General features: G+C 46.0%; 1 protein-coding gene across 1 annotated transcript in view; it reads right to left on the bottom strand.

The window, feature by feature from the left end:
• Positions 1-25,737, bottom strand: part of LOC121588931 — a 35,402-nt gene that overhangs the window by 3,359 nt on the left and 6,306 nt on the right. Inside the window, exons 2-7 of the mRNA XM_041907397.1 lie at positions 3,263-3,369; positions 2,991-3,179; positions 2,723-2,910; positions 2,525-2,645; positions 891-2,436; positions 685-820 (exon numbers count right to left, since the gene is read on the bottom strand). Of these exons, the coding sequence (XP_041763331.1) occupies positions 685-820; positions 891-2,436; positions 2,525-2,645; positions 2,723-2,910; positions 2,991-3,179; positions 3,263-3,369 (2,287 nt within the window). The remainder of the gene's footprint in view (positions 1-684; positions 821-890; positions 2,437-2,524; positions 2,646-2,722; positions 2,911-2,990; positions 3,180-3,262; positions 3,370-25,737) is intronic.

The following is a 25,737-nucleotide window of genomic DNA, read 5'->3' as shown; positions in this document are numbered from 1 at the left end:
TCATGCAGTTTTACTGAATGCCACAGAAAAGAAGTTGAAGAGCCACAGATGAGTTGAAAGGGAATTAGTAAATGGGAAAATGAGAAGTGGAAAGGTTACATGGAACGTGAAGTAATCAAGTTAAGTTAAGGAAAATCTACAACATACTTTTCCACATACCCATGCGTCTAATATCTATGTACCGCCACCATCGTGTAAGCAACAGAAGCACAACGAAGGAAGAACAAACTACTGTAGTACTACTGTCTACCGACCAAAGATCACAAGCAAAACATATCTGCAAACTCTACATGCGTCGAACGAAAGACAACAAACACCAAACGCAAACAAAAAACGAACTAAAGGTGCAGCTCGGTGCTAGCGTTTAGCAGTGCTGGATTAGTGCTGGACACCAGACGCATGTCGCCGATCAAGACGTGCCTCGGCCCGGCCGATCCAAGTGCTCGCGGAATTTCGGGCGCTTTCCTCAGTGTCGCAGTGTTCGTGCTCGACACGAGCTGCACTTCACCGATCACCAGCCCCTCACGTCTATCACGGGACAGCGCGCAGTGCGTGTGGGAATGTTCGCCTCCTGATCCACCACCACTACTACTACCAGAAGCGCCAGCACCGAGCAACGACGACATTAGTGCTGCTCTGGAAGACGAGTATGAAATGACAGCGGCCGACTGTCGCGATACGTACGTATTCGGTGGTGGTTTCCGTTTGCCGTTGAACGACTGCCCATTGCGAATGTAGTACACGATGAAGGCAAAGATGGTGCACACCGGCACCACGCCACAAAAGAAAATGTACATCATTCGACGGAATGCGGCCATTGCTGCAAAAGAAAATGAAATAATTATGAATTAGTTCATGAAATAATCACACTGACACATGCACACACTTACCATTTGGATCGCTTGCCGGTCCGCTGTCGAGGGAACCGCCGAACCCGTCCAGGTTACAGAGCGGCGGGGCAAACCCGAGATCACAGTGACAGTGGCCCTCACTGTTGCACACGCCGTTGCCGTTGCAATTTTCCGGACACGCAGCACCACTGCCACTGGCTCGCAGCTTCTCCACCGACATGCACATCTGGTTGAGGCACATCTTCCCTTCGCCGCACTTGGCACCGTCGGGCGTCAGGCCCGGATCGACCTTCTGCAGCCCGAGATCGACGATTGCCGTCCGGCACGGTATCACGCTACCGTTGTACGTCATGAAGCTGTGCGACAGTATTGCCACCGATTCCATGCCAAACTCGAGCCGCTCATTCAAATGCCGACAGTGCAGCATGCCACAGTGTACGTCCGCACCATCGCACTTGACGTACTCGTTCTTCACCCGATTGTACCCGCAGTTGCCGTGCCGACTGCCGTCCTCATTCTTCACGTAGCACTGTTCGGACGATTTGCCCGTCGGGCCCCACAGTAATCGGCACTGATCGTTCTGCGACCGGCACATACCGCGGTAGCAGAACGCCTTGCCACCATCGCACACTTCCGTGTCACGCTTGAACACATCGCCCGGGCAGTACTCGGACTCGCCCGAACAGTACTCCGGCAGGTCGCACTCACCGTCCGCCTGCCGGCAGACGGTACCACCGATCATCGGTTTGCACGTACGCAGATCACAACATTCGCCCGTCGCACAGGATGCATTCGAGTGGAGCATGCAGGTGCGCGGATCGCAGCACGAGTTGTCACAGTAATCGGGCAGCCCGCAGTCACACTGTTCGCCCGCCTCCACAAACCCATTGCCGCAAACGGGCGAATCGAACAGACTTTCCGGCTTGTTCATCAAGCAGTAGTTCATGCCGTGATGGAACGCCAAACTCAGCTGATCGATACTGCACCGGCTCCAGTGCTTCGGTGCGATCGATGAGCTCGAGGCGGACATGATGCACCGCTCCTCCGGACACTCACAGTCGGCCGTATCGTGCTCCATCCCAAAGTTGTGGCCCATCTCGTGCGCAACCGTGGTCGCCTGCACGCCGATGATCTCGCTGTGGTACATCTCTACACCGCCCGAGAACTCGTACGTACAGATCGGTCCCTTGAGCGCTTTTCCCACCACACCACCGTCGAAGTGCTCCTTCGTGAACAGTTGCGCATTGTCGTTCGGGTGGTCCTTGATGAGCGTTTTCTTGCGATAGTGTAGGAAGTTCTTGAGCGTCACCTCACCGTCCTTGGACAGCTCGATCTCGTCACCCTCGTTCCAGACGACCACGCCTACCAACCCGACGAAGATGTTTAGCGGCTCGTACAGCGCGTTGATGATATTCGTTATATCCTTGCAGTACTGCTGGACGGTTTTGAAGTTCTCGCGCATCGTCTTGAACATCTTATTGTCTACCACGATCACCAGCTCTACGTAGCTCGAGTACTTGTTCGCATTGTACGGGCCCCGGATCTTTGGCGAGGAGGACCCAGACGAAGTGGCCCGCTTTTCGCGCTGCAAAGCAATGGGTGGATCAATAAATGTCAGACCATTGATGTCCGCCTTGTCTAATGTGTGCCATAAATCGTGCGCTAATCCTTACCCGTGGCGTTGCCATATGTTGCTGGTAAAGCTCAGGATCGTGCGTTGCGTTAATGTGTCCTCCCTCGTAACCACACCGGTGACCGTCCCCATTCGGACCAGCGGGAACCAAATCAGCATGCCTGGTGCATTGAAATAAAAAAGTGCCAATTAGATAAAACAAACACTTTGCACACGCATTAAGCCGTTGCCAACTAACCGATAAATGAAGTGCTCTCCAAGGTTGATGCTGGCCGTTTCGCCGTTACCTTGCGCCGCATTAGCCGATGTTAGCGGACTTTCTATGTAATACGTATCGTCGGTATCGATGATAATGCCTCTAATGCCTTCCGTCTCGCCGCACGTTGAAATCGCTGCACTCGAGTCCGGTTTGCCGCGTATTTTACCCTAAACGGGGGAGGAGGTGACAATTGTCGATCACCGTTCATGCTATCGGATAGAGTGGGAGAGATACAACGGGTACATACCTGATAGTGGCAAAGGTCTACCTCTTCCGGACGGTTGTACCGGATCACGTGCTTGCCCGTTCCGTTTGGCAGCTGATAGCTAAGAAAGTGTCCGTCCGGGATGAGCCGCTTGTTTAGTTGTAAATCTAATATCACATCAGCTTCGTTTAATGTATAACTTAAGGTTAAATGCGACGCGTGAAGCCCGTTCTGTGAAGATGAAACAATGAATAAATACAAATATATAAAACATATAAGGATACACTTTCTGCTTCAGGCAGCATCTTACATACCTCTTCGCGTGTATTCGTTAAGGATCGTTTATGCCGTCCATGTCGCAACTGTGGCACGATTCGGCCATAGTGTGAGAATTCTTTGGAAGGATGAAATCGTTGATCATCTGCAAGATTCAGGAAGGGTAAGATTTACAGACTTAGTACACATCAAACAACAACTGGTAGATAAAGTTTGTGTTTAAAATTTCATGCTTTCTTCACATTTTGCTCATTTTTTATACTACTTGCAAAGGATAAACAGATCCCCCAAACTGTTGACAATATCCTACGTACACAGCTAGCTTCAAACGATGGACACTCCCATTTTCATTTTATAGATCATTCCATTGGTACGAAACTCCGCAGAAGAAATTATATGGCGCCATGAACGCTGACTCAAAGGTATCATAAAATCGAATTTATTAACTGAGAAAAATACATTACACCTTACGGTGTGTGTTTGTTTTCTTCCGCCTCTAAACTAACAATCAACCGGCCCGGTTCTTTACCCCCTTGCATTAAAGCTTTATCGTGTTTTCCGCCCCTCTCCAGTGTGAGTATGAACCTCCTGGTGGATCGTAAAACGCTGTTTTAACCCTCTTTTTTGAGCGTTGCGCACGTGAAGGAAGCAGCATCTTCTGCTAGCCCAAAGTTTGCTTTGCACACGTAGGATGAACACAAAGCAATAACAAGTGCTCGCACGTTCAGCATTCAAGATGGAAGGAAAAATGGTTCCCCTTTGCTCGCAAAGGTAGTTCGTAAAATGCCCCTAAACACTATTTCCACGGGCGGCCGGGTGTGATGCCCTCGAAGAAATTGCATCCAAACGAAGGAAGAAAGTGTTGGCGCGATTTGGGTCAGACCCGCGCGAGAAGATGCAATATTGCGAAGAGAACAACCTAACAGCACCATCATAGACCGGGAACCGGGAACGTGCCTGGAACGAGGGGTGAAAGGCACTATAGATACTAATGACGGGCGTTTAAAACTTGTTAATGTGTGCCTTGTGCCTAGTGGTGTGGTGGCTGAAGGTGCAGTTAAAGTACCGCGTGGGCAGGGCGTGTGTTGTGTACCTCACCGAGCCTCTCGCGTGCAGTTGTGGCCCCCAAAAAAGGGAAAAGAGGAACCGTGATAACGTAACCTACAAAAACTTAACCGATGAAATTAAGAAACCGTTTTTTCCAGATTAGATACGATGGGAGGCATCAGGTTAGCTTGCTACACCACAGGTAGAGAAAAGTGAACTTCCAAGAAGGAACGAAAAGAACGGGCCTCGGCAAATGCCATTACGGGACTGTGAGACGTTTAACGGAGCCGTTGATACGAGACCGATCCGTGACCGATCGCCCCTGCTCGAACCACCCCCGGGTGTTTCGTTGGAATAACTAATTCTTTGTTCAACCAACTTTCTATTCTTATCTAATAAATGCTGTTACTTGCAACTAACTGGATGATTTAACTGCAAAGCTTTAATTTCAGCACAATGCTGAGCTCGCTGATCTTATACTTTATCGATCGGAGAGGAGAGAACGGTAGTTTGACTGTGATTAAATTAAAACACAACTTATAACGTACAGTTTAGTATCTACAGTCTAGTACAACATTACATGTCGGATCTAATTCTAGCTTTGAGGCTCGAAAATAATCTAGGCTGAAAATCGCAGGCTTGTTTTGTGTGTTGTTTTGAATGGAATGTTTATATGATTTTAGCCTGCACCTGTCAAAATCCATATAAAAAAGCTGACTAGAATTGTGAAGGGCCCCTGTGACAGAATTATAATTGGTCAAATTATTATGTACTTTTTTAAAACAATGTAAATATTACAATTTTATATTCAGTTGAAATCAGATCAATTAACTATTTTAATGGCTAAAACCTACCACTTCAAGCAAAATTATACAAAAATTAGCTATAATTTGACTGAAAACCTCAAAATTCGACGTACGCTAATATTCTAGATAAGCTATTACCTGCGGTCCGTATGAAGAGCGTATTTTGGAGAAAAACAGTATTCTAAGCACATTATTTACCAAAATACCAGCTTTTCCATCGTGCATTAAAGATTATGAAAACATACTAAGGAAAGAGCATGTTATTAACGATATCTCCTTATTTATTTCGATACAAATAAACTCAAAACCAGACCAATGCTTTTATGCAGTTTTGTGCAAACTTAACTTAATCATACAATAACTATTATAAATTGTCATACGCGAAAAGCAAGGCGTTTGTGTGCAACTCCTTCATCAGTTAATATTTACTTCATTCAAAGGGTAACCAACAACACTGCAACGCCTTGCAAACAAACAGTTAGCTGACGGCTGCAATAGCAAAACAACCCACTCCCCACTCAACCTCGCAGGAAGATTCAAATTGTGCGCCTTCGTTTTCTCTCTCTGTGTGTGCCGTTTTCACAACCGCAACAGAACCGTTGTCACCGTGTTGGATGGAAAATGAGTTCACCTTACTGTACTGTGTTTTCACAGCGAAATGACGAACACACTACAGAGTTCGGTGAGATTGCTAATTCGTTGCGCTAATCATTCACAAGCCGTGGTGGTGTGTCGGCAGCGGCGGAACCAAGTAGATAAAATCAGTCAAGTGGAGTGCCACAAGTGACACCATCTGGACGGACAGCTTCTAGGCTTGGAGATTCTTGCGCCGTAGGCGTTCTCCTCTCTCGAGACAGATTATGCAACAGGCCTGGGAGGGTGGGAGTAGGTGATTCTCCCTTCAGACGAGTGGGTGCGCTACTTCACGTAAACTGTGCAATCGTTGCACCAAGTGCTTGGTGTAGGAACTGGCACTGTCGTGAAGATTTAAACACTCACTCTGAATTGCAGGGTTTGTCCCGCTATCAACGATTTACGTACGCAATGCGTTCCTTTAATGATCGGATTATCGAAGCACAATGATTGATTAGCAATTGGAGTAGATTGGCAATCGGTTGGGACATAAAACAAGCTTCTTTCACCGAGTTTGTTTGTTTGCTACTCTCTTTCGCTTTGCGAAATCTCATTCCCAATGATGGGTGGTGGTCCTTTGAAGGTCAAGGGTGGCCTATAACCCACCCAAGTTGAGCGCACTCTATTGCTTGGCGTTAGATGTTCAGCGCGGTGGCTATAAAAAGCAAGCACTGATAAAGTGTGATTGCAGTAGTTTCGTCATTCCTTGCTCGCCACTGTTTCTCGGAATCAATAAAATATTAACAGTAGCGCTGAGCAGTGGAAGAACTAGCAATTTGATCCGTTTCCTTTTTGGGGTCGCCTAATTCGTTTTATGGGACGTGTCTAGTGTTGGGTAAAGTGCTGCTGTGCGCACTGTGCGCACAGCACACCATACTGTGCGCACAGCACAGCACAGTGCCTTAAGTGCTACCACAGTGCTAGCACTTTCGCACAGTGCTAGCACAGTGCTAGCACTTCCGCACAGTGCTAGCACTTTCGCACAGTGCGCTCTCTGAGCACAGTGCGGAAGTGCTAGCACAGTGCTAGCACTTTCGCACAGTGCGCTCTCTGAGCACAGTGCGGAAGTGCTAGCACAGTGCTAGCATTTTCGCACAGTGCGCTCTCTGAGCACAGTGCGAAAGTGCTAGCACAGTGCTAGCACTTCCGCACTGTGCTCAGAGAGCGCACTGTGCGAAAGTGCTAACACTGTGCTAGCACTTCCGCACTGTGCTCAGAGAGCGCACTGTGCGAAAGTGCTAGCACTGTGCTAGCACTTCCGCACTGTGCTCAGAGAGCGCACTGTGCGAAAGTGCTAACACTGTGCTACCACTTCCGCACTGTGCTCAGAGAGCGCACTGTGCGAAAGTGCTAGCACTGTGCTAGCACTGTGCGAAAGTGCTAGCACTGTGCTAGCACTTCCGCACTGGTTCCAAGTGCGCACTGTGCGCACAGTGCGCACAGCACACTAAAGGCAATGTGCGTGTGCGCACAGCACACTTAATTGTGCTACTTTACCCAACACTAGACGTGTCCAAATTGTACACTGAAAGAAGAAATGTTTGCCCCTCCGTAGCGTTACATTCTCCAGTAGGAAAAGTAATTTAAATTGAAAGTGTAAGAAAAGCGGGAAGTCGATTAAGGGCGCAGCTGTGAAATTACCATTTGACCCACAAAACCCAACAAGCGAAGCTACACTTTTTTTTGTCTTACAATAAGGAAAGGAAATCGATTAAGGAACGATCAACCAAAAAATAAAAGGGCGAGTTCACGATCAAAGCCTTGCAACTTCACAGCCGTGCATCTCCCTTCCTCGCTTAAATCCCCGTTAAGTCGGATCGGATTCAATCTTGCACTTTTTGCAGCCCCCTTCAAATTCAAACCCACCACCACCGCAGCCTCAGGGGACACACAACGCCGCCACAGCCGCAGGTTCGTTTCAACGGTTACGGTTAGAAATCAATCTCACAAAACACAACGGAACGGAACTTTGCAAACCGTTGCAAATTAGGGAAGCCTCCTCTCTAGTCCACGTCCGAATCAGCAATTCGAATCGTCGTCACCGTCATCGCATTTTCCCTCCCTCATCGTCTTCTCGCGCGATCTGCAAGTATGACGCACACACACACACACACACACACACACACACACACACACACACACACACACACACACACACACACACACACACACACACACACACACACACACACACACACACACACACACACACACACACACACACCACACACACACACACACACCACACACACACACACACACACACACACACACACACACACACACACACACACCACACACACCACACACACACACCACACACACCACACACACACACACACACACACACACCACACACACACACACACACACACACACCACACACACCACACACACACACACACCACACACACACACACACCACACACACACACACACACAACACACACACACACAACACACACACACACACACACACACAACACACACACACACACACACACACACACACACAACACACACACACACACACACACACACACACACAACACACACACACACAACACACACACACACACACACACACACACACCACACACACACACACACACACACACCACACACACACACACACACACACACACACACACACCACACACACAACACCACACACACACACACACACACACACACACACACACACACACACACACACACACACACACACACACACCACACACACACACACACACACACACACACACACACACCAACACACACACCACACACACACACACACACACACACACACACACACACCACACACACACACAACACACCACACACACACACACACACACACCACACACACACACACACACACACACACACACCACACACACACACACACACACACACACACACACACACACACACACACACACACACACACCACACACACAACACACACACACACACACACAACACACACACACACACAACACACACACACACAATTGAAGGTTGGCCCCATGCTGTAGATTCGGCAAAATTAAAAGCCAATTATCGATCTGGCCGAACCGTAGAGCCGTAGTTTGGCGCATAAAAAAAGGGAAGAGGGCAGAGCCCAGTCAGTCAGTCAGTCAGTCAGTCAGCCAGGAGGGCTTTAAGCAGCTTTATGCGAAAGAGGAGATTGTACTTTCCGTAGGTGAATTTGGGGAGAGATGATGATGTTGAAAATAAAACACCAAACACCGTAAGGGGAACCGTTTCATGCCGGCGTCGAGAGCACGTTGGTAACGTTGGTAAGGAGGTTCGTGAGGCTCGTTTGTGTCGTTGTGTAGGCATATTATTTTTAAAAGAGATTTACCATTTCCAAACCGGAAACTTCTGGCACCGGTGCCAACAAGGGGGGTTGAGGGAAGTGGAAAAATCGGAAATGTACGCTAATAGATACATATTATATCAATTTGCTATTCTCTAATGCTATCGGAAGTTCGCATTTGTTGTGTGTAGGAGATACATTTCCAGCAAGATTATATCTTAATTGGATTGGCAAATGTAGCTCACAACATTACTGCCTCATCGATCTTTAGTAGAGATTGGATGCTGTATGATTCAAATCTAAGGTTAAAAAATGTACACCATAATTGAATTCATCATCCGTCCTCATTGCGATCGTTTCGTTGTTGAAAAATACACAAACACACACACAAATCTACCATGAGTCATTGTTCTTGAAGCAGTAACAGATCCAACAGGCCCCAGTCAAATCAAAATTGCATCCTCCATCTACATTTCATGTGCCAACGGATGATGAACACATTTTTTTTTCGCGGAAAGGTAGCACTGCTGACCCCCGACCGGTCGAACCGCGTTTGGCTCATCAATTATATCCGCCCTGGCGCAATGGCAAAAGCGTAACGGAACGAGAGGAACCAACAGTTGACGATGTTTGAAAAGCAACGTAGTAATATTCATGCAGACAACGAACGGTAGAGTACATTTAGTTGAGCGGCTTATTCAAAAAGCTAGATCAAGGAAACGGGGAAACAGCAGATCACTAAAGAGGAAAGTGCTTGCCGCGAAGGGCTTAAGAACCCTTTCTATTTGGTCGCATTTATACTCGACCACGATAAAGCGAAGCCTCTCTTTAGACGATGGCACGAATGGCCTCACCTTCAAGCACATAAACCAACACGAGTTCTGGCACTTCTGAGGTTGGTGGTCCTTCTTTATACTTGCTCACAGCTCACATCCCTCATAACTAAAACCACCCACCCAAATGAGCTAGCTCCACACCCCGTTAAGCTTCAAAACACACACAAAGCTAGGCGCAGGGTTTCGTTTTAACGACGCCGGCCGGGTTTGTTGAGGCGGTTTATGGTAAGCCCTAACCCTAACCCACCTCAAATATGGTGCAAACTGTGTGTTTTGCAACACACCGATGAAATGAACCTTTCTTCTGGCCGGCAAGAAGGAAAAAGGAGGAGGAGACCATAATTCGCCTTCTACTTAAGTTGGGTTGCCTACGCTGCCAAGGCAAAAGCATAAGGGCAATGTGCACACTGAGAACGATCGTACCAAGCGAGAAAGAACTACGCATACGGATTGAAATGGCAAAACTGGTGTCAGTAGGATGTCAGTATCATTGGGTGAGCATCGTTTCATTTCCTAAACCGACGGGCGGACGATGGAAAACTCAGACCATCTCGTAAACGTTAAGCAAAGAAAGGACGACATCGAACCTTTTGCTTCGATTTTGCGATTTCGAACGTTATGAGGACATGGAATCTATAAAAATAAACATTATATTATGGGACACTATATACAAACATCCCACATTTGCCTCTTCTCCATATGTGACACTAGCAAGAAGCCAACTGGAATCAATTGGTTTCGGTCCTTCTGGTTGTGTTGCGTATTAAAACAAAGGTCAAAACAACACGCAAAATTTCATTTTCGCCACACATCGCCGGTGTGTAATTTCTCTGTGAGTGTTTACATCCCTGATGGTTGATAGCATACATGCAGCGAGGGTAAACATTTATTCGCCCATTTGTGTAGAGGCTTCTTCGTGAGAGCGCTAGTTCTATTTTGGGAAAGTTTTCTTCATCTCAGCATCTAACGGAATGGAGTAGCTGGCCGTCTCTTTTTTGATTCTATACTGCACACCACTGTGTAGACCGATGCACCCGAATGGGTAAACATCTCGAACTTCATCTTGATAGAAGATTGCACGTACCGTGGAGTAGCACTTGCGCACGCTTCGCGATTTAAGTGCATGCATTTGCTTGATCGATGAGATTTTCTTCATCATCACGATGTGCGATCTTGCACTGGTATGAATTTACGATCGACAGAGATCACGTTCCAGTTCTTACCAATCGACTTTGCTTGCTGCATTCATTAATAACCGTATTTTAGATCGATAAATTCCTAAACCCACCGACACGCCGACACTGACGTGATCGGATTGATCGGCATCGGATGCTGAAATGTGTCTCAGGGAGACAAACTGCTCTTCAGAGTGCAACTTCTTGCTCTTTGTTGGAGGTGTACAACGGTAATATAATAACAACACGCCAAGGTGCAAGTTTCCTTATTCGGATACCCATCGTATCTTAATGCAATGTGTGGTTCTAGAGCTCTTGCCATACCATCCTTCGGTAAGATTCTTCAAGACAGCGGAAATGTCGCTTCAGTATAAATTCCAAAAGAAACAAAAAATGGTACAAATATTGGATGACGCATTTGTTCAATTTAAAATACTAAAATAAAAACTCATGCGAGGAAATATAATACGTATGGTTTTTTTTGCGTAGCAGGTTTGCGTTTTCATTGCTGACAAAGTTCAAAGTGCAAAAGGAGCAGCTGACATCCGGATGGGTGAGCCCATTGGAGAATATGATAGGTAGGTTTTATATTTTTCCACACTTTTCAAAGCCTTAACTAAACGCAGCATATGTTTGCAATTTTGGGATAGAAGCAGGAAATTAACCTTACAACATAAAACTGCTGTCAGCGCGGTGCATGTTGTTCCGGTGTTGGACTTTTGTGTAGAGGGTCGCTATCCTTTCGCATTCCTTTTACTATTATTCTAAGCGCAAAAAACTCCCTTTTAAAAACAAATATAAAGGGAAAGATTAACATATTTGTGCACCTTTTCTTCAGGAAAGTTTATGTTTGTTTACAAAACCCTCCTAACGGTACGATGTGTGTCAGGTTGATTTTGAGAGACCGCGCGGATAATTGGCAGGTGTGTTTGCATACGCCAGGGGGAATGATTTCCCGGATGTTTCGAAAAACAGTACTCAGCCACAGCACTCGAGTAAGGGGAAGGAAGTGAAAAATCCCACGAAGCAGACGGAGAAGAAACCGTTTCGGAGTCGTTTCGGACGTGTGTCGAAAATTTACTCCAAAACAACAAAGTGCCGACATGTGTTGGTTTAACGCGAAGAGGCGGCTTAAACAAGGGAGGACACATGGTATGCGCGTTGGCGTGCGAGAGTTTATTTATGGTACAGAATATGCTACAGAGTTGATTGAAAGAGTCAGGGACTATCATTTTAAATTCGGTAAAGCGCATCTGAAATTGATTTAATTTACTATCATCAAAAACAGTTCAGCTTCGGTTCTATTCTTTATGCCGTCAGGTCGAGCTTAATTGTTACCCAAAGCTTTTCCAGATCCGATTAGCAAACAGCATGCAATTACGGTAACACTCATCAACCTTTATTCATGTTATTATCACCTTCCACAGGGGGAGGAAAAACAATCCTACCTACCAATCAAATAATTCTGTTAAACAAACGCACAACACTGATTAGGTTCGGTTTATCGCCTAGCGACCTGTACACAACATGCGATCGTATTCAATGCATCCCACCACCGTGTGTTAGGCTATATAGATAGCAATCAATAGACGTAATTAAAATTCCGCAGGCACTATACATATATACGCGCTTTATGTGCAAGCCAAGCCGGCACACACACGAACAGTTTTCCGACTTGTCCGATGAGTCATGCTAGGTCACCCATTGACCGTCGTTGCGCGCTAGAGGAGTGGAACGAACACGTGGAGCTTAGCTCCCACCGCTTTAACAAATGGCAAGGAAATGGCCCACTATAGACGGGGAGGAGGAGCTTGAGCGATTGGGGAAATCGTTTACATCTGGTAGCACTTTAGGGAACGAATGGAAGCCCAACTGCAGCCGCATATTGGTTTTGACTTTTAAAACCATATTTTTTATATTCAAAATGTTTTTCAAATGAAATACATATAGACACTCGCAAAATACATGACTTGCTAGCGTTCACCAAATAAAAACCCATTATACTACAAGGGTAGCTAACTGTTTACCATTTTAAATTACCCATCCAATAGCGAACAGAACAAACAACAGCAGTCACCCTGATTCCAGTCTCCGGAGCACTGTTTGCCAGGGGCGTTAATTTACATTACAATTCGGCGACACGAAACGAGACACAATCAACGTGGAAAGGTCGGTTGCATCGGACCGGTACACCAATGTTAAGGTAGTGGAGAAATCCACAAACGATCGGAGCTTCAAGACTCTTCGCTCTCACTCTCTACAGCAACAGTGTGGATGGTAGATAGAAATGGTTCTTCTCCATTTTAAATGCACGCACCCATGTTACTGGACAATACACTTCCAAACAGTCTACCAAACACGTTCAAGATAAATAAATAATAAATGTGTCCTCACGGTTGATTGGAAAGCCGAACTAATTTCCATAAACCATAACGCACACCTTGACTACTCTCCGGAAGAAGTGAATCGTAATTACCGTATAGATTCGTTTCAACCACTGGGTCAATGAAATAGAGTTTTCAAATATCCCTCCATCGAAGGGGAGCTTCGGATATGGTTTGTGAAGGTGAAAGCTTACGTCATATCCCACTTTATCCGGTGGATTAGTCAGTCGCCGCTAGACGACAAGAAATGAGGAAAGTAATAAAATAATATAACTATCGTCCGGCTTCCTCCGGAACGGTGCGATATGTCTTTCGCCTGTTTTGGTTGGTCGCCACCGACAGGAAGCGGACTGTAGGTGAGGCAAAGCGGCAGACGGGAGGAGGATCACTTTGTGCGTGTACTAAAGAATGATATTCATAGGTTGCATATTTAGACGACGCTAAGCGGTGTGGAGAGACATAGAAATTTCATTTTGGAGTAAGATTTCATTGCCATATCTCATCACGTACATATTTTGACTAAGCAAATATTACGTTCAATAATAAGTTGTTTCTAGTGATATTTTATGGTGAAACAATTAAACATAGCTGAAAATGAATAATTCTATTCAAATATACCCTACAGAATCGCACCATTATTGCTCAACGATGAATAAAAATCTATTAACATAATAGTCAAACCGTGCCACCAATAATGATAAGCAATCTAGCTTTTACGGCTTTCGTGACAAGCGCATTTTTGTCCTGCCTCCGGAGCTCTAGCGTCACACAACAAACGTACAGCAACAGCAAGCAGCAGCTCGTGGATCTCGATTTCATTATAAAATCGTCACGTTCCCGGCCGGGTGGTGGTCGTCGTTGTCATCGCGTCACCGTCATTTTTTTTCTGCTTCTATTATTACGTTTTGTCCCCAGCTCCCATCGTTTTGTCAGCTTTGAGCGGTGGCGGAGATGGTAATGACTGGCAGCCACCGTCGCCGCCGCTAACCTTTTATCCGCACTGTATCTATCGACCGGTTGTGTTGTCTTCCTCCTCGTGCACTGCCCAGTTTTCCATAAGTCACACTCCCTGAAGTCATCAACCCACTACACATCGCCAAGTGGGCAGACTCACCGGCCGAATTGTTGTCGATGAGCATTACACACACAAAAAAGCTGTATCGAGAGATATCAATTGAGACATCTCGTTTCCAGCTCAACGAGCACAGTTCAATGAGTCCGCGGCGGCGTGTGAGTTGATGTGCTCACTTGGGCGTACACGTTTTACTGGAAAAACGGCTCCCAAAGGATGCCTGCAACAATCGTCATCACCATCATTATCATCATTATCATGATCGGCTTACTCGTCGTCATGCTTCTGCGGAGTTCCGAACCTCCCTCTGGAAGGAGGTGGCTCCTCGCCCGTCAATCATCTGCGCTCTGGGCCAAACAGCAGAGTGAGGGTTAAGTTCAGTCTTCAGCACTACTCTTAAAATGCTTCATCAGTATCCAGGCAAGGCATGGGGGTGCAGTTGCTCCATCAGCGAGCGCCTTTCAGCATCTTCGTGGCGAGCGCTTCGTGGCCAAATTGGTGCGCCTTGTTTGTCATCGATATGGCGCAACCGGCAACCGTGACCATGAACCTTTCATCTTCCTCGCTCTTTTTATGTGTTTTGTGTCTCCCGTGCAGCCAGCATAATGGGTGTTGGGGGCGCTTCAAAGCTCAACCCTTCGGTGAGCGATATGGAGATGAGCGTGGAGCAAGCAACGTAAAACAGAACAATTTGATTCGTTTGGAAGTGTTTTAAGGAAACGCATCTTTTATGATATCAAATTATATATTTAAAGTAAAAAAAAATCGATGTGTGAGAAGACGACAAGCGAATCTCACAGTTTATTTATGTTCTTTTTAATGTAAGATACTACAAACACACACCCCTTCAAGGGTTGAACATTATGGGAGATTCACCAGTCAGTGTACGCATAAAACCACATACACACACCCATCAGGGAGAAAAAGAAGAGTAAACATAAAAAACAATCCACACACACGGATCACCTCTACGAGATGAGTGATGTCAGCCGGCCCTGCCAGAGCGCATTCGGGATTGGAATTGGTTTTAAGTGAGTTCACACTTTGCTCCAATTCTGCGTCCGACGTGACGACGTGTGTGTACGACGCCATGGTACGAGAAAATAGGAAAGGGAGCGAAAGGGAAACAAGGGAGCGGTGGTGGTGACCACACGGATGATGGGCGCCAGGCGCACAGCATTCAATGAGCATAAAAGCGTAATTTCGTTTCGTATTCTTAGCGCACGCAGTGGGACGCGACAGGACGATGACGACGACCAGGGGAGAGGCATGAATTCACAATTTGTTTTCCAACACGGTATAGGGAGAAGTTTGCAGGAATGTGTTTAGTGCAATCGATACCGGAGAATGGTCTGAGGGCAATGAAGGAAGGTCCTTTTGGGGGTAAACCTTGGCGCACTTTTACGTACCGGAGCGTACAGTGAATATTCATGGCGAGGGTCGTGCAGAGTTCTATTTGGTGCATTCATTAAACTGAGGTTGCCTATCCAGATGTCCATTCCGGGAGCATTGGATTCCAATGTTTAAACACATTCAGTTTCAAATCAATTTACACAACAGCATAACTTATGCATGACTTTATTTGGTACGGCTCGAAGCATTTAATCCAATTGGACGATCGAACGGTTCCATAAGGCCATAGAGTCTTGTGGGATAACACAGCAGTAAAAACAATAAAACCACCTTTTGACAAATCACAATTTCCCTGACATTACTCCTTGTGCTCGTGACAAGGAAAACGACCCAACACAACCCCGCGTTAGCCGGTTCTGTTATGCTGCCGAGTCCGGTCAATAGCCCCAGCGGCGCACGACCGCACGAACGGTTGTGGATTGGATGCTGGCAATTCCACTGCTGCCTTCGTATCGAAGTGCTATAAATAAGTTTCGCATCTTCCAACGGTGCAACACTACCGTTGTGCATCGAGACGAAATCCGTTTGCTTCGCATTGGCGCCAAAGCCAAATAGGCAACGAAAGGCAAAGACAGACACTGCATCTCGCGCTCGTTTCAGTGCAATACACAACACACACTCGATCAACTCGATTGATTCTATTTTTCCCCTCCGTTGGCTGTACTTTTACTGACCCCAGTCCTTCTCCTTCTGGCATAAAAGCGTTCTACTACAATTGCCGAACGGTGGTGTGTGATCAGCCTCTTTCGCTGCGAAGTGGTTGCTAGTACCGTTTGCCTCCAGACAGACAACAAGGCATAAAAAGGGAAGGGATGCATTTTATGCTCTCCGTGTTGGCCTCCTTTCACGTGTGGTACGGTACGGTGTGGTACTCCACCGGTCGTGATTCATGCTGCAGACGAGTTTGTAACTAATTCCTTGTGTCGTGCGCATTATAGGAACGGTTCTTGCCGGGCCATCTGCAACGAATTGCGGACCGCGTAGTAGGGTAATGCGGATTAAAAGCTCCTTTTTAAGACCTTAAGCTCTTACGTATGGGTTTCCCATTGGTTTCCAACGGTATCCCAGCGGTTCGGAATAATTAACTGTCCAAATATCTTCGACATTGTTGTTATCTCTTTGTATAGACGAGCGACAAACTCGTTGCTGCCAAACTGGAGAGCTTTGTGTTCCATCAACATCATCATCGTCATCATTAGTTTCTCTCGCCAAGTTGGAATGAAGATAGCCTCTCCCTTATCCACCTCGCCTACCCTTTCGCTCATCAGCCGCTATAATCGCCGCGCGACGGACAATCCAACGGAGATGCGCCGCACGTTCAATGAGACTTAATTGTTTCAAGGTGCAGCCTAACCGGCCAGTCTCAACCAACGAACAAAGGCCCCATCTCTCCACCAATTGCATTGTCCGGTTTCGATGGACGCACACGGGGATGGATGGCGAGGAATTTCGCTTTTCTGTAATCATTGACCGTTCTGGCAGCGGGAAAGAACGCATGGAAAGACCGATACAAATTAAGCTGACACATTGTTTCTCCCGCTGACTGTTGCAGCAATGGAGAGGGCACACTTGAATGCTGCCACACTTGACCGCTGCAACAAAAAAAAATTCAAAATGATCAAACAAACCAACCAGCCTTGGTCAAGGTTCCAATGTTTTTCGTTTTTCGCAATGTTTTGCTTCACCTTTTTTCGATTTTTATTTGCACACAGTTTCGCACTCGCTTACCTTCTTTTAGTTGGCTGAGGGATGTGCCTTTTTATGATGGTGCCAGTGTGACGACCACTGGGTTGGGGACATAAAATAAGAGGAAAATCACACTGCAAGAGTGACCTCGGCGATATAAACCCTCCCAGGAGGAACAGCACCACCGGACACAGCTCTGTCGTCGATGCTCTGCCACATAAAGATGGTGGCCCTTTCCGGATGGTGGTGTGCTTACTAGGTTTGTGTGGAAAACCGGTGCAAAAATGGGAACAAAACTGTATGTGTATGTGTCACAAAGCAAATGGCGCCTTTGTGTGCGATGGCGATGCAACCCAACCCAATATGACCGTGGCCTTCTTTCCAACCAAAAACCTTCCAAGGGACAGAGTGAGCGAAACATTTTTAGAAGGGACTACCACATAAGTGGAAACCCCCTTTTCTCATCGCAAAATAGTTACTTCAACTGTGGTGGTGATTGTGGGGCGTCGCTTTGCAGTAGAAAGAAGAAAAGTACAGATTCCAATACGAATGTCGACACTATTGGCGTTGGCTTTAAGTTTTCCTCCCGTTTTCACCCGACTTAACAACGCACAACTGCTTCTATTTTTATTCTTTTTTTCCTTTCAAACTCCCCCCTTGGCCCCCTGCATTTCCTCTCCCTTTAAGATACATAATGTATCGCTTTAGCAGGTGCTTTCGGCTATCCACCTCCAATAGAGAGCACACATTTTTCTTACCGTGGAAAACGCCATTTTTCACCTCTTTTTCTCTCACACACTCACCCCCGACCCCTGCGCGACCGCTTCCCACCCACCGGTTGCTGGTTGAAAAGAAAACGACGAATGGAAATGTGTGTGTGTGTATCCATTTCTTTTCACTTCACTTTCGCTTGGTTTTCCACAAGTTCACAGTGTTTCTTTTATGCCTTCCCACTTGGTGCCGGTGACCCGTACGTCGTTGCGGCGGCGGCGGCTGCTCGCCCGCACGTTGAAACAGTAAAGTAAAGAGTCTACAAACGGTTTTCGAAGTGAAAATACGTGTAGGAAACTCTTCGCTTTTTTGCTGTTGCTGTTGTTGCTGTTGTGGGCTTGCCTTTTGGCGGCAATCAAGTGACACACCCCGGGGATCGTGGCGGGATAAGTTCACCGAAAGGATGCTGATGCTGGCCGCCCGATTGAAACCTGGTGTAGGAAAACAACGGAGGTGAAAGTATCGATGGAATTTTCAGCACCTTTTTCATCCGGCTGTTCCGGAGTGAGTAGAATATTAAAAAAAAAGCCATTTGTATTGCTAGTTGTTATCAACTTCTCAATCTCGTTAGCGGATTTTTGCACTAGAGCCGACAGTGACGCTAATGGCACGAGCAACCTTTTCAACAGGAACGCGGAGACAAGTTTGTTTAGAGATATTTAAATCATGGCTTCTTCCTCTTGTTGCTTGGGGAAATATTTTGCACCAAATGCTTGTTTTGAAAAGACACTTTTAATTTCACGCCTGACTGTTTATTACCGCCGAGTTGCTATTTCCTTTCTGTTGTGGCTGGGGATTTTCAACCTTTTACTGTACACTTAATTGTATTGAACGATAAAATGTATCCTTTTTAGTTCCATTTTAAGTGAAATAATTAGAGATTGAATTAAACCCTTATGGAATAGTTTATTTTACAAAATATGTTATGGTTTTTTTAAACTCGTAAACACTAATGGATACTATGCAATGCATTACAGCTCCTTAAGGGTTAATCGATAGTTTTTCTTCCCATCGGTTGGTGGTACTGCCGTTGGCTAAATTTACATTTTCTTCACTACCAGCCACAGCTCGTGAGAACACTCACGCAGGTAAATTTATGCTACCATTCTAAGTATCTCATACACCCACCCCGACTGCTCTATCCTCCCTCTCACGTGACAAAAATCCAATTCCGTACCGAACGGTGACACGCTTACAAACGCATCCCAGCACAGAGAGAGAAAGAAAGAGACATAGAGAGAGAGGGATAGGGAGGGCAAGAGAGAGTTTCCCGAACCCGGTAGCACAAGCAGCAGCAGCAGCAGCAAGTTCGCAAGCATAACGAATGTCCCATCCGATAATAGCACCCGACCGACCGGGCATACCTTGTGTCGCGGCTTTACCGGCCGTACGATCGAGCGCCGCAACCGGTTTTTTAGCCTCCCCCTTCGTTAGCCCTCCCACATCCGGATTGCTGTTTAAAAAAGGGTCAGTTTCCTCCTCGAGATCGTTGTTTCTCGTTTCCCAGGGCCCAGGGTGGAATTTATTGGTGATACAAATTACCACCTCCATCTCCCAGAGCCAGCAGCAGGGCAATGTAGTTACGCGGTTCCGAAGCTGAACGCCACGCGGTGGAGAATGATGTCGACGCAATGGGAACAAGTGAGAGTTTTCTTATAAGAAGGACCGGCGGCCCAGATCCGATTGGTGAGTAGTTTAGGCCGTAAAGCCGACTTCCCGTTTGTCTCGTCTGGCCTAACGCCGGATAATGGCGAAGCAGTGGATAATTTGATTTAAACTATTAGGCTGGCGATTTCATTAGGAATTTCATGTTGCATTCTTTGGCTTAAGCCAAAGCTACACATTATTTATATCAATGGCATCAATATAACTTGGAATTGAACTATTGAATGTTTCGTATTCATGTTGAGATGGTCTAAAAAAGGGCCTGTTTTACTAGGACCACTTCGAAACCTGCTCAATGTTTGAACACAAGCAAGATGCGAACAGCATCCTCTGAATTATACAAACAGAAGAGTTCGTGTGATATAAAACAAAAAATCAATATTTATCATAAGAAAAGTGAATGATTTTAAATGACACTACCACTTATGATAGTCATACTACGTTATTGAAGCTTGAAGACAGTTAAAATCGTCCCATTTAAATCTGTAAAGTTTGCTGCCAAATTTATCATTTGAAAGTAGACAACGTTTTCACCAACGCCACACAAATTTCAAGCATACCTTTTTTACCTCTACCATTGCAGATCCCAAACACTGTCCCCGAAACCAAAGACGGCAAATTTGGCGGTCATGGTCAGAGAAGCAATCACCTCATTTTAAGCCCCTTCAAATGATCTGGCGCTTACCTATGCTCGCGCGTCAAAAACTGTGTCACTGCACACAACAACCAACGACACAGACTATGAATATGTATGCGGTCAAAGAAAGTATATTAAGCAAAAAAAACACAAGCCTTCCCCGATTTCTAAAAGGATTTATTGCTACCAACACCGCTGGACCAGCACGTGCACGTGGCCGGACACACAGGTAAGCGGGGAAACTCTGTCAACGATGCACCGACGCTGCGCATCGATCGCATACGCATTTGGCACCAGCGTGCATACGTCGCCACTTGGAAGTCCAGTGCAGCGAGAAAGTAAAGAAAGCTGTTGTGGTCGGCCATCACTGGACAACTGTCCGTATAGTCCAGGGCTGTCCAGAGTGGCACGTTGCAAAAATGTGTCACGACGTTCGCATTTTCCATTTGCTTTACATGTGTGTGTGTTTGTTTCGTTGACTTTTCATCGCACTAATCAGTGTTGAACTTTCCACTGTCTTATCTCCGTAGGGACGTGCAAAACAGACAAGCGGTAAATTATACTTTCATCCCTCCTCTACCATCCAAATGGACCGAATCGTGCTTCCGTTTTGCGGTTGTAAATCTCGCGCCTGAAGCTTAAACGTCACCATCATCAGCCATCTTTATCGTTTGTTTGAGCTGACGATGACGATGTTAATCAGCACAAAGCAATATACTACCACGCAAAGCCCCATAAGGAACCGCATGCAAGTAATATATTATAATTGTTTTAAAATATGCCACACCTACATAAAGCCGGCCTTGTGTGTTAAAGTTACAGCAAAAGGAGTTTCTAAATTTCCGCCATTTTTTGTATGAAGTTCATTTCAACAATTCAGCAAATTCCAACTGATCACAGCGTCACATCTGAGTGATCCAGCAGAGCGGTTGCAAACATGGTGTCGGCATGACTTCCTCGACACCGTCGACTCCCCCCTCCCTCTGGGGCGGTGGCCGTGGGCCGTTCATGCTCTGGCAGTCATCAGCAAACATTGGTTTCTTTTCCTTCCGCATTCAAAGGTGGCCGCAACAAAACAAACCGTCGCTCCACCATCGACCGTCTGTGCGTTGGAGTGTGCGCCTTTCCAGTGTCTTATCACTTCCGTCTTCGTTGTGTTTATTTTTTTTATGTTTTGCTATTCCATCCTCTTCTCCATCCTAGAGTTCATCATTTATGCAATATGCGCTCCACACCTAGAGCGTGCGCTGCTCCTCTCGTGTTTATATTTGACTAAGCCGTTTTCTATCTTCAAACGAACGTATGGCAATTCGACCATTCGAATAATCGCAGGCCAATCGGTCAGTCAGGCCGCGGCAAAGGAACTACAGCGCCGCATCGCCTCTTAAACGGACCGCTATCAGTTTGGTTCCGTTTTGCATTCACTATCAACCGGAAATGGGTGACGATCGCGCCGCACTGTCGACCGTGTGGTGGGGTGGAGGAGGGCACAGTGCAACAATTGTGTGGTTGATGATCGTTTGCAATCGTTTCTAGTCGGCGATTGTCTTGGTGCGCGGTTGGTTGCTGTTAGTAGCGCCGCGCTTGTGGCACTTATGCTGCACTTATGCTGTACTGCCGTCAGTAGTATTGTGCGTAAACGATGTGAAGCAGCTTCCAGCGATTTAATTCGATTAAACGAGTAGTAGCCTTTCCTCCGAGGTAGTGTGTGTGTGTGTTCGACCTTGGTGAGATTGTGATTGCGAGAAGGCGAAGAACACGCCCTCTTCAATCGGGCAATTGTTCAGAGCATTGTTCAAAATTTCTCACCACAGCCCAATTTACGCCAAAGTGGTTGGAAATGGTTATAGTTTTATAGCGTTTTTACGAGCTGCTCAATAGAAGCAGGTAACGAGCATAATTGATGATTAAAGGGTAGCGTAATGTCGTTTGGTTAATGGAGTTAACATAATGCTGTTTTTAAATAATGTAAATGGATTTTAAAGCAAGGCATAATTGTTTATTTTATACATTCTAAGGCATATTTTTTCCAATTGTAAAATGCTATTAGATATCATTAACTCATATCGTATATTTTGCATCTCGTGCACACGAACAAGCGATACATTTATCGAATAAATATTCAATAAATAAAATACGTTCATAACTTATACAAACCGTAGATTGATTTAGCCCCTTGAACTCTTAGCTCATGTGGCCCTGCGTGGCTGAATATCCCCATAAATAAGAAAAGAAGCACTTCCGAAAATAATTTCCAACCGCTTTTTGTTTATTGCTCCACAAAACTTATCCCTTTCAACTTTGCCTTTGCATTTGTTGGATTTAACCATATAAAACAAAGTAAAAACACACACACAGATACATGAAAAGTGGCGAATCTGAACGACACTTCCCGCATAACCACACACTCACGATCCCGTCCGTCCACGATCAGTACCGCCCGCTCTGCAATATTAAAAGCAACAAAAACACAAACAAAATGAACCGACACACATCCACGAGCCTAAGAGGATACGTTCCGACCAAAAAGCCAATGCTGTACGAATCTAAAAAAAAACGAAAACGCATAAAACATATGAAACATCGAAAAATACGCCCACCAAAAGAAAAGCAAGAAAAAAGTCGAACCCATTTCCATCCCATTTCTCATATAAGATCGGGAACAAGTAATAACAAAAAAAAACCAACGAACGAACGAACCGAAACGGTTCGTTAATAATTTAAAGAAAATGCTTTCATTTCCAGGCCACCATTCCCTCTGCCCGGTGAAGTTGGAGTTAACGAAGGGGGATGTTTTTTTTTTTGTTTCGCCAACATTACAACCGAATCCAAAAAAAAAAAAACAGTGACTAAAACGGCATGCAGAAAAAAGGCAGGCTGAATGGCAATGAAGCTGAGTGTGGCCAAGCCCTGTTGTTAACCTCGCCAAAAAAAAACATACATACACACACAGTATTTGCTGCCCTCGAAAGTGATCCTCCCATCCGCTAAGTTTTGCGGTCGAGCTCTTTTGTCCTGCACGCATCGAAGGTCACGCACGCGGGCACGAGAGAGCACGGCCAGAAAATGGCACGAATTGTTATTTTCCACGAATGGAATCGCGCCTCAATCGCCTTCGCATCGATTTTCCACTGGCGGTGGAAATTTACCAACAAGCGAAATTGTTCAAAACCCCTGATAAGGTGTGGAGAAACGGGCGTACAGTGTTCACGGGTTTTCGGCACGAAAACCCGACTTTGTTTTGGGGAGGGCAAAGCGCATCACAAGCGCAGGAGCCGGCCCCTTGCACGATTCCACAACAAACCCGCACAACATGCCTCCGTCTTGGAGCATGTTGCTCGGGGGCAAAGGCTGCAGAAACAACAAAGGGTTTGTTTATTTACACACACGTCGCACATAGTAGATTTGAAGTTGCTTTCCGCCTCATGGTATGCGCTCTGTGTGTCTGTTGATCTTAAACATGCACGCTCTCTCGGCGAAAGCGAAGGCGGATCTACGACGGGGCGCGATTGTAATGCCAAGTTCTTTTGCCTTCCTTGCCTTGCCATGATCAGCATAATGTACAGCCCTCAGACTCACATAAGGGAGAAGGCGAACGCACCGTGTATGTGTGTGTGTGTGCCCCATTAATCAAGCATAATTTATTCAATTATACACATTACACCCATGCGGCGTATGACTGTTAGGGTGGAAAGAAAGCAAAAAAAGCAGTATTTCGATGAGAGCATTAGATGGAAGCGAAAAGACGCGTGATCGTGATCTGTTCACACAATTATGATTGCAGCCGAATGCAGTCTCGCACCGAATGGAAAAGGGTCGTTCGGGGGCGTTGCAGCGTGATGCATCAACAAGTGATGCACCCCGTTCAGCTCAAGTGTTGGGGGATGATGACGCAAACACAACGGAAAGAATAATTTTGTAAATGCATAGCACACAGACTCTTGCATGCATGATCGACGGGGTGTTGATCGTTCGTTTTCGATGTTTCACACCAAGAAAAAAAAGTTGGGGTCTTAAGTGATCCAAAAAGCCGACGCGATGTTGAGCTAAAATGATGAATTTAATTTTCCAGAAAACCTCATTTATCCATCAGTATTTCAAGGAAAATAAACCATCCGAACATCGGATAACATAACCGAAACCATTCCAATAAGAAGCTAATAGAAAAAGGGCGTCTTCGGTCAACGTTTTGTGTCAATATTTGATCATTTGAACTTTTCAGTTTATGTCTGCACGTCTGCTCGTTCGATCTTTTGCCGTCTCCCTCTCTCTCTCTCTCTCTCTCTCTCTCTCTCTCTCTCTCTCTCTCTCTCTCCAATTGCATTGCAGTATGCACCAGAGAGTATCGGAAAGTTCAACAACCTTTCCCCAAAACTGTGACTGTACTAACTTTTGGACACATTTACGACCACCGAAAAAAAAAAATACTGCCCTCATATTAATCATCTCGTCCGTTCGCTTCGATGAACTACAATTTTCATGTCGGCCATCAGACACGCCGTGAAAGAATCGACGGGAAAAGCCTCACACATACGCTGCGCCTTCGCCGCTACTTATTATGACGTTCGAGCGTGTAGAAATCGAAAGAGGCGCGCTGCAACATAAAATTATGCTTCCTTCTTCTCCGTACCGCATTCGGCATTCGTTTGGATTGGGGGTGGATGTAGGAAGATGGGAAGAAGATTCGTTTTTCTTTTCTCTTACTGTGTGTACGTGTGTGCATGTTCGAGTGTACGCGGGGTCGGGTGAAAATGAAATCGAGAGTTTTAAAAGCGGTAAGCATGGCAGCTGCGCCGGCCGCATGCTCGTTGGATGTGTGTTGTGAAGTGAGATGTGCATCCATCTTGCTATTCCCGGTCGAGGTCAATGCAATCTCGAGTACACATTGGCAACAGCACAGCGCCAGTACTGAGTTGTACAGCTACAGACCAAGTATTGCTGCAAATGTAGGCAACCTGTATGGTCCTTTTCGGGCAACGGCCAACACAAGAGGGTAAAAAGGTCAACAGAGACAAACGAATTGCCCTTAAAACAACAACAAGCAAGAGAAAATTCATCTCTCC

This window comes from Anopheles merus, chromosome 2R (assembly GCF_017562075.2).
Source record: "Anopheles merus strain MAF chromosome 2R, AmerM5.1, whole genome shotgun sequence".
NCBI lineage: Eukaryota > Metazoa > Arthropoda > Insecta > Diptera > Culicidae > Anopheles > Anopheles merus.
The sequence above is the reverse complement of the archived record's forward strand: the minus strand, read 5'-3'. Positions and strand labels throughout refer to the sequence as shown.